At 38.7% G+C, this 7,668-nt stretch overlaps 2 protein-coding genes across 3 annotated transcripts; both read left to right on the top strand.

Moving 5' to 3' along the window:
- The first annotated feature begins 667 nt into the window (after positions 1-667).
- On the top strand, positions 668-4,112 carry LOC137717512 (inositol-pentakisphosphate 2-kinase-like). Of its 2 annotated transcripts, none has more exons than XM_068456900.1 (8): positions 668-969; positions 1,050-1,197; positions 1,373-1,576; positions 1,795-1,942; positions 2,409-2,449; positions 2,553-2,663; positions 2,868-3,467; positions 3,677-4,112. In XM_068456900.1, the coding sequence occupies exons 2-8, from the start codon at positions 1,051-1,053 to the stop codon at positions 3,830-3,832; spliced, it is 1,407 nt and encodes a 468-aa protein (XP_068313001.1). In that variant the 5' UTR covers positions 668-969; position 1,050; the 3' UTR covers positions 3,833-4,112. The 2 variants fall into 2 exon arrangements, with proteins under 2 accessions (XP_068313001.1, XP_068313002.1); XM_068456901.1 differs by having other exon boundaries at positions 669-969; positions 1,059-1,197.
- Positions 4,113-4,591: 479 nt separating this feature from the next.
- Positions 4,592-7,255, top strand: LOC137718052 (heavy metal-associated isoprenylated plant protein 2-like). The gene is made up of 2 exons (XM_068457563.1): positions 4,592-4,660; positions 6,929-7,255. The coding sequence occupies exons 1-2, from the start codon at positions 4,592-4,594 to the stop codon at positions 7,253-7,255; spliced, it is 396 nt and encodes a 131-aa protein (XP_068313664.1).
- The last annotated feature ends 413 nt before the right edge of the window (positions 7,256-7,668 follow it).

Below are 7,668 nucleotides of genomic sequence, written 5' to 3'. Positions count from 1 at the left end.
TAAGCGAGAAGGGGGCTAAAGCAATCCCATGATGGGTGACCCACTGGGAAGTTGCTCGTGAGTTCCCAAAAACAAAACCGTGAGGGTGTGGTCGGGGCCCGAAGCGGACAATATCGTGCTACGGTGATGGAGCGGGCCTGGGAAGTGGTCCTGTCCGGGGCGGGATGCGACAATTAGTATCAGAGCCAGGTTATTGTGACATCCCACATCGCCCAGGAGAGTGATCCTTAAATGTATATTTGGGAAGTGGTCCTGTCTGGGCCGGGATGCGACAATTAGTATTAGAGCCAGGTTATTGTGACATCCCACATCGCCCAGGGGAGTGATCCTTAAATGTATATTCCTATCCCTACCTAACCCGAAGTCCGATGTGGGATGTCACATGAATACACTCCAAAGTAATTATGTGAAAATTTAGACGTATTAAGTTAGAATTTCAAAAGAGTTTTATACATATTCAATGAGAATAAATATTAAATAATTTTTAAAAAGTCAAATAATTTGAAAAAAAATTGGAAAATTTAGTATTTTTTAAGGTTTACAAATTTCACATTTCTCTGTCAACAATTTGAGAAACTTTACATAAATCTCTAAAAACATTTAAATCTTATCAAAATTCATAAATTTATAAACCCATTAAAATTCCGATTGAATAAGTGGGTTTTGGGTTTAGGTTGCCACAATTTTGGCATAATATAATCTAATAAGATTACGCGGACAGCAAAATCAGCATCTCCAAAAGTTGAAAGCTTTCAGTAAAAGGTGGACGGTGGCCACTGACCAAGTTATCAGACGCCATTAGAATTTGTTCGAGTCCAAACAAAGAGAGATTCCCCACTGCGATTTCGTCGTCACCTCATCTCAATTAAATCGTCCTTTGCGAGCTGGGTTTAGTTCTCGTCAGCTGATTCCTGAAAGGTGGAAGAAAACCCAAAAACCCAAGACTGTAGATCTTATCTCATCGATCAGGTACATGCATATTTTCGATTTTTTTTTTCAGATTTTTGGTTCTGGGTATTTGAAGAAATGGAAAAAGATGGGATATTTAGAATGTGCAGTGACGGAGAGCAGCTGAAACGCGGCCAACGGCGAGATATGGAGGTCGTTTTGGAGAAGAAAGACGCTGCTGATTGGGCTTACAGAGGCGAAGGGGCTGCTAATCTTGTTCTTGCATACACCGGATCCTCCCCCGCTTTTGTATGTTTCACTCTACCTTGAGCTTCAATCTTGCATTTTAATTTTTAATTTTAATTTTAAATTTTATGGAAATAGTTGAAATTTGTGGTAGTTTGTGAAAGGGGTTGGAATTGGGAAATGATTGTTATTGTGATCATGCTTGCAGCTTAGAAAGTTTGTGTGTCTGTGTATGTAGATTGGGAAAGTAATGCGGTTGCAGAAAGCTCGAACTAATGGGTCAAAGGCCTCGAACAGTCCCACGGCATTAACCGCCCACGAACTTCTTTTGTGGAAAGACGTGGATGACATTGTAGCTACCTCTAACAAAGAACTTGCCTGCCAACTCTATGTGAAGAACGTCATGAGCCCTTTATTGGGTTCTGCGTATGTTGATGCTGGGGTATGTGAAAATCTGAGTTTATACATGTACAAATGAATATGTTTGTTGAACGGAAACTATGTTGATGTTTTGTCTATCTTTCCGGGATAACTATGCATGAAAGTTTTAAAACTACGTCAATATAGTTTGTAGATTTGGTTTTCCTGTGAACTTGTGCATGAATGGTTTAAGAGTTGCATATTGTATTGTTGTATAACCTTCAAGTTGAATTTTGGCAGATGCGTGTCCCTGTTTCCAGGGAATTCTTGGAGTCGGTTGAGAAGAACGTAATTAGTCAGCGTCCTGCTTCTCGAGTTGATGCCACTAAAGTTGACACCCAAAGTGATACTGTGCTTCTCATGTCTGATCATTCTCTTTTTCCTCGTGGTAATTAGCGCCTCCCTTTATTTACAACTTTTACATTTAGAACTGTCTGTCCTGCACTTGTCTGTCAATCTTAGCTATTGGGGTTAACAGCGTCTTCTGTGTGATGGTTTAATTTAGCTCCAAAGTCGGATGGCTTATTTAGCCTATGATCCAGGTTTTCTTTTGCATGCCTGTTTTCCTTGCTTCCACTTGAAATTATCCCTTTACTTTTTACACTTCTCGGATAAAGTATGAGGTAATATAACATCTGGCACCTACACCACAACTCAGAGAAACAGGAAGAGAAACCTTGAGATGGCATTCTGCTTAGCATCATAGGAAATTTATATCTTATTCAATGTAGACACATCTATCTATTTGAATATTGTCTTGTGGCATATATGATAAGAAGTTTGCCTTTTTTTTTTTTTTTTTTTGTTTGTTTGTTTGTTTTAAGTGATAGCTTATTCTGCTTTGTTCATTTCAGTTACTCAAGAAGTTGAACCCTGTATATCTGTAGAGATTAAGGTACTTGTCGTGTAAATTTTTGTCTCTTTTGCCCTTACATGAGGAATACCCTTTAATTATAATTGACTATTCCCTTTTCCCTTTCAATTGTTTCCAAAAATAGCCAAAATGTGGATTTCTCCCATCTTCAAAGCTCATTGATGAAGGAAATTCCATTAAACGAAGCATTACTCGTTTTAGGATGCACCAAGCCTTGAAGTTTCATGATGGAGAGGTACTCTTTTAATATGTTCTTCTCTTGGTCAACTTTTTTACTACACTGGAACTCATTTGAAATGAGCCAAATGAGTTCAATATACTCAATGGGAATGCCATCTTATCTGATTCTTAGAACTTCTGTGCACAAATTTACGCAAAGTGAATCCTGTTATAGTAAATGTTCAATTCTGACTTGGATGCATCTAAATGTGTGTTGCAGGTATCAGAATATAGTGCATATGATCCACTCGATCTGTTCTCTGGATCCAAGGACAGGATACATAAAGCTATCAAGGATCTCTTCTCAACCCCACAGAACAACTTCCGTGTATTCTTGAATGGTTCTCTAATATTTGGGGGCTTAGGCGGTGGTGCACACAGTACCAATTTGGCAATTGGAGGAGCATTTGAAGATGCACTTAAGGGTGTCATTCAGAGAGGTGATGGCAAGCGCACAATGAGTTTTTTACAGCTTGTTGCTGAAACAGTTCATAAATCTGGAGTGTTGGACCGGCTCCTTGAGGCCCAGAAACTTGATAATCTTGACATCGAGGGGGCTATCCATGCGTATTATGACATTATTTCTGAGCCTTGCATGGTATGTAGAGAATTGGGTAAAGAAAAAGTGTCACAGAAATATTTGTCATTGCATTCCATGTCTCTGGATGAAAGCTTGAAGATGGTGAAGGACTTCTTGATAGCTACTAGTGCGAAGGACTGCAGTTTGATGATTAGTTTTAGACCAAGGAAAGATGGGAATCCAGGATCTCCTTGTAATAACTTGTATCTAGAATCAACCAACCAGTCTTTTGATTACAAGGTAAATATCCGTTTACCATTTTGTTCTGACTATTTACCATAGCATGTTACAGTCTTCAAAGGTTTCCTCTAGTAATCTAAACCATTTCTTAACAGCTAGAGCACATTTAAAATTATAATCATTACTCCGCTAAGTTGAAAAGTGAAATTCCCAGTGGGGTAAATCATTCCTTATGACATTAATATCTTATTTGATTTGCTTTTTCCTAGGTGAATTTCATTGACCTGGATTTGAAACATTTGGGGAAGATGGAAGAATATTATGAGTTGGACAAAAAGATTGTGAGCTGCTACAATCAAATGGTGGAAACTGAGGAAAGACAAAAGAAAACTGCCAGCACGAAGGCTCTTCAAACTGCCAATTGAGATTAGTAGTTACAATGCCATGGAGGATTTTTACTTAAAGATTGTAAGTACAAGTCAGCTGATATATAGTCATTTTTCTGTCAATTTTCGATGCTGTAATTGTATTTGTATGTAGACTTTGTTAACTACATTGAAAAACTATGAAGATCAATGGATGACAGAGTCGAAGAAGAAGGGAAGGAGAGAGTGAGAGAAAGAGAGATTGTATTAATGCTTCAGAAAATGTTACAATGTTTTACTTACTGAAGTGAAAGCCCTATCACCTCTTATATATCCACAAGTGCTATTTACAACAGTACCCTTCTACCTATATTAACTAATTCATCTTCTAGATAATGTCATGTGGCATTTCTGTTATATTGGTTATTACTCCCCCTTCAAACCGAACTTGGAATTTCCAAGTGAAGTTTGAACTAGCCAGGTATTTGAGATTGATTTGGAACTGCGAGAGCAAGATATCTGTCATGCTTCAAGAATTAACCTGCTGCAAACAAGACAGCACCCACTGACACCTTTGCAACTGCTGACCAAAACCTTTGCCCACCCCATTATCATCACACAAGACTACAACTTTTGCTGTTGGCTTTTGGCCATTATTTCTGTGTTTCCTTTGTACGCAGTTACTTTAGATTGAGTTATGCATATATAATGCAACTTTTGGGTAAACATGAGCATGGCATGCGGCTTTAGTGCTTACGTATTGTAACATTGAGACGTTTAAGTCAATATTTCATCTTGTTATAAAGCTAATGGAGATTAATGAGGGAAGAAGAGAATGTGATAAAAACACCTTGTTATAAGAAGGATGGGAGTTTACTTGGATATGAGGTAATTTCTGGGCTCTACAGGGAAAGTGATGTATCAACTAACTTCAGTGTTTCATCAAAGCCCACATGGCCTATTAATTAACACAGCTAGATTTTCATACTGTTGTACTGAAACAGGAAACCATTGAGTTCTCTAAGAATTTTCAAATGAATGATCTAAGTTCAATTGTGGGACATTTTTGCATAAGCAGTCTAGTGTTCCTGTGTTTTACTTAATCATATTTGTGCATATATATATATATATTGATTGATATGCTTTAGCAAATTGCAATGTTTTAAAAGGCTCACCTCAGGGCGCGCCTAGGCATCCTGTGAGGCTAGGCTTGAGGGTTGCCGCCTCTGTTTTGAGGGAGTGGGCAGAAGGCGCCGCCGGAGCCGCACCTTAGGGGATATTTTTTTTTTTAACTCCCAAACCTAAATTTTGGGTAGGGTTTTAACTATCTCATACCTCTTCCTTGCACTATCATCTCTCTCCCCTTTTATTTTTTTTTATTTCTGATTTTTCTGATTTTTATATAATAGATGTGTGTGCTATCTGCGTGCATTGTTATATATGTGCTCATTGTGCTTTTCATCTTTTTTTTTATATATATAATATAATATATGTGTGTGTGTGTGTGTGTGTGTATGCATTTATAATATATGTGTGTGCTCAGAATGATTATTGATTAATAATCTTTTTTTTTTTTTTTAATGTAATATATGTGTATGTTCAGTGTATATATTAAAAAATTTAGGTCCCGTGAGGCTTCGTCTAGGCTGGGCTATCCTTCGGACGTCTTGCCCACGCCTCACGCTTTTAATACATTGGTAAATTGTCAGGTAAACATAAGGATCTTACAGTTCTGAACAATGGAACCAAAAATTTAACTTTGAGCAGTAACCTACGACATTTAACTACTACTGTCTGAGGTATAAAGATTGATTCGGAGTTCAGATTTCTAACTGCATTGCCAGAACAAGAACTTTAGATTTGTTCCTGATGCTGGAAGGGCAGGGACATGTTTCTAGACCAGATGGTTTACCAGATTGGAAGACTCTACACTATGGTTGATCGGCTTTGGTATTGTGATCAGCTATATGTCGAATACAAAGGCCGTGGGTTCAATAAATCATGAGCTGAACAGTGAACTCTTCAACATTCTGTAGGTTTCCCTCTCTCTCTCTCTCTCTCCCCCCCCCCCCCCCCCTCCCCTAGGTGTTGTGTGTCTGTCTGTTTGTGGGTGTGCCTGTCTGCTTGTTTGTGTGGATCTAAACCCTTTAGAGTTGATGATTCGAGTGCAACCAATAAGGAATTAATAGCGTTCGAGAAGTGGGTAAAGTTTGTCAAAGTTTGCCCATTCAACTGACCCCACTGAAGGTGAATTGAGAAACTGATTGCCATTACTATTTCCCAAGACATTGTCTAATGTCAGGTCTTCATCAATTTTCTGGAGACATCCTAAGCTAAAACCACATTAGTAGGTATTCCGGCAATCAGCATATTTACTTTAAATAAAACATACAATAAACTGACAAACCTATGTGTACGAGCACACACACATAGGCAAAGCTTGTTAGACTTTATCCGAAATTGTAGTACATTTGCATCATTTAATCTTTGCTACAAAATGTTTGATTCCTTGCAGGATAGACTGGCAGGAGATGGGCAATTTAGATAGATGTGTTTTTGCCTAGTAGGGGATGTGGGCACATGTAAATTCTGCATTGATTGCATATTGGAGGGCAGAGGTGACCCAATTAACAACCTTTCTGACCGGCATTTACTTCTAGCCAACTACTGCCGCTGTCATTTTGTACTCGACCCGGCTTCGTGCCAAGAATGCCCCAAGTGCTGAAAGCATAACTTAATATAGAGAGGGAGAGAGAGAAGAGAGGGGGGGGGGAGAGAGAGAGAGAGAGAGAGAGAGAGAGAGAGAGAGAGAGAGAGAGAGAAGGAGAGTGAACATTTTATACATAGTATCTTTTTGTTCATGCATTCTTTCGTTATTAGCTTTTTCTACTTTGATTTCGATCATTCTCGCTCGCAGATTCTTGATCAAGATCATGTCTAAGGTTTTCGCTCTCTCATTCTCTGTATAGCTCTAGTCAATTATTTTGTCTGCATGGTTTGTTTTGTTTTCTCTCTGCTGTGCAGTTAGTTATTGACGTACCATTTTTCTCTCGAATACTTCACTGACACACTGCAAATACTTCAGATGGAATTTATATTTCTGAGCGCAGAAGTACGGAACAAATCTGACCGTTGCCTTTTTTGCTCTTGCTGCAGAAAACTGTGGTGTCAGTGGAACTGCTGTGTTCAAAGTGCAGGAAAAAGGTGATGAAGTTAATTGCAACAGTAGAAGGAATAACTTCCATTGTCCTCGACCCGTCGAAAAATACAGTGACGGTAACTGGGGATGCCGATCCAGTAAAGATTATCGGGAAAGTGAGGAAATTCAGAAAAAATGCTACGGTTGTGAGTGTCGGTCCACCGCAGACTGAGAAGAAGGATGAGAAGAAAGACGTTGTTCCATACACTCCAAAGGCATGCCAAAGATGCGATGTTTGGTATGTGATTGCCGAAGATGGCTACAGCTACTGTTCCATAATGTAATTGCTATTGTACCATTAAATATTGCTCGTAATAATTTGTATTAATTTCATGTTAAACTCACTAATTGTCCATTCGGCTATCAAATGTTAACTTTGCAGTCATTTTTTCAAGTCTTTGGAAAGATTTGGATTAGATAAATTTTTTAATGTGTCGGGAATACCGCTCAATACACCAAATATCATAAAACAAGTGGTTGAAATTTTTTTTTCCAACCATTTGTATTAAACACTTGGTGCACTAGTCGTGTTTTCGGCACCTGAAAAATGTCTCAGTTTATACGAAAGATTGTTGTTTAATTAAGCTATTTACGCCACTTAGGCCATCTCCAACCGAATGAGGGTCAAATGACTCCCTTTAGCTCTTGTTTGGGCCTAAAATATTATTGCTGGGCCGAGCAGCAGGATGCGCTCGGC

The sequence above is a fragment of the Pyrus communis genome, chromosome 15, assembly GCF_963583255.1.
Source record: "Pyrus communis chromosome 15, drPyrComm1.1, whole genome shotgun sequence".
In the NCBI taxonomy this organism is placed as follows: Eukaryota; Viridiplantae; Streptophyta; class Magnoliopsida; order Rosales; family Rosaceae; genus Pyrus; species Pyrus communis.
The sequence above is the reverse complement of the archived record's forward strand: the minus strand, read 5'-3'. Positions and strand labels throughout refer to the sequence as shown.

Bases quoted from the DNA above. Each gene is read 5' to 3' on its own strand.
- LOC137717512 (XM_068456900.1), top strand. From the start codon at position 1,051: ATGTGCAGTGACGGAGAGCAGCTGAAACGCGGCCAACGGCGAGATATG. The intron at 1,198-1,372 runs GTATGTTTCACT...CTGTGTATGTAG, and splicing joins CCGGATCCTCCCCCGCTTTT to ATTGGGAAAGTAATGCGGTT. The intron at 2,664-2,867 runs GTACTCTTTTAA...TGTGTGTTGCAG, and splicing joins TGAAGTTTCATGATGGAGAG to GTATCAGAATATAGTGCATA.
- LOC137718052 (XM_068457563.1), top strand. From the start codon at position 4,592: ATGAGGGAAGAAGAGAATGTGATAAAAACACCTTGTTATAAGAAGGAT. The intron at 4,661-6,928 runs GTAATTTCTGGG...CTCTTGCTGCAG, and splicing joins GGAGTTTACTTGGATATGAG to AAAACTGTGGTGTCAGTGGA.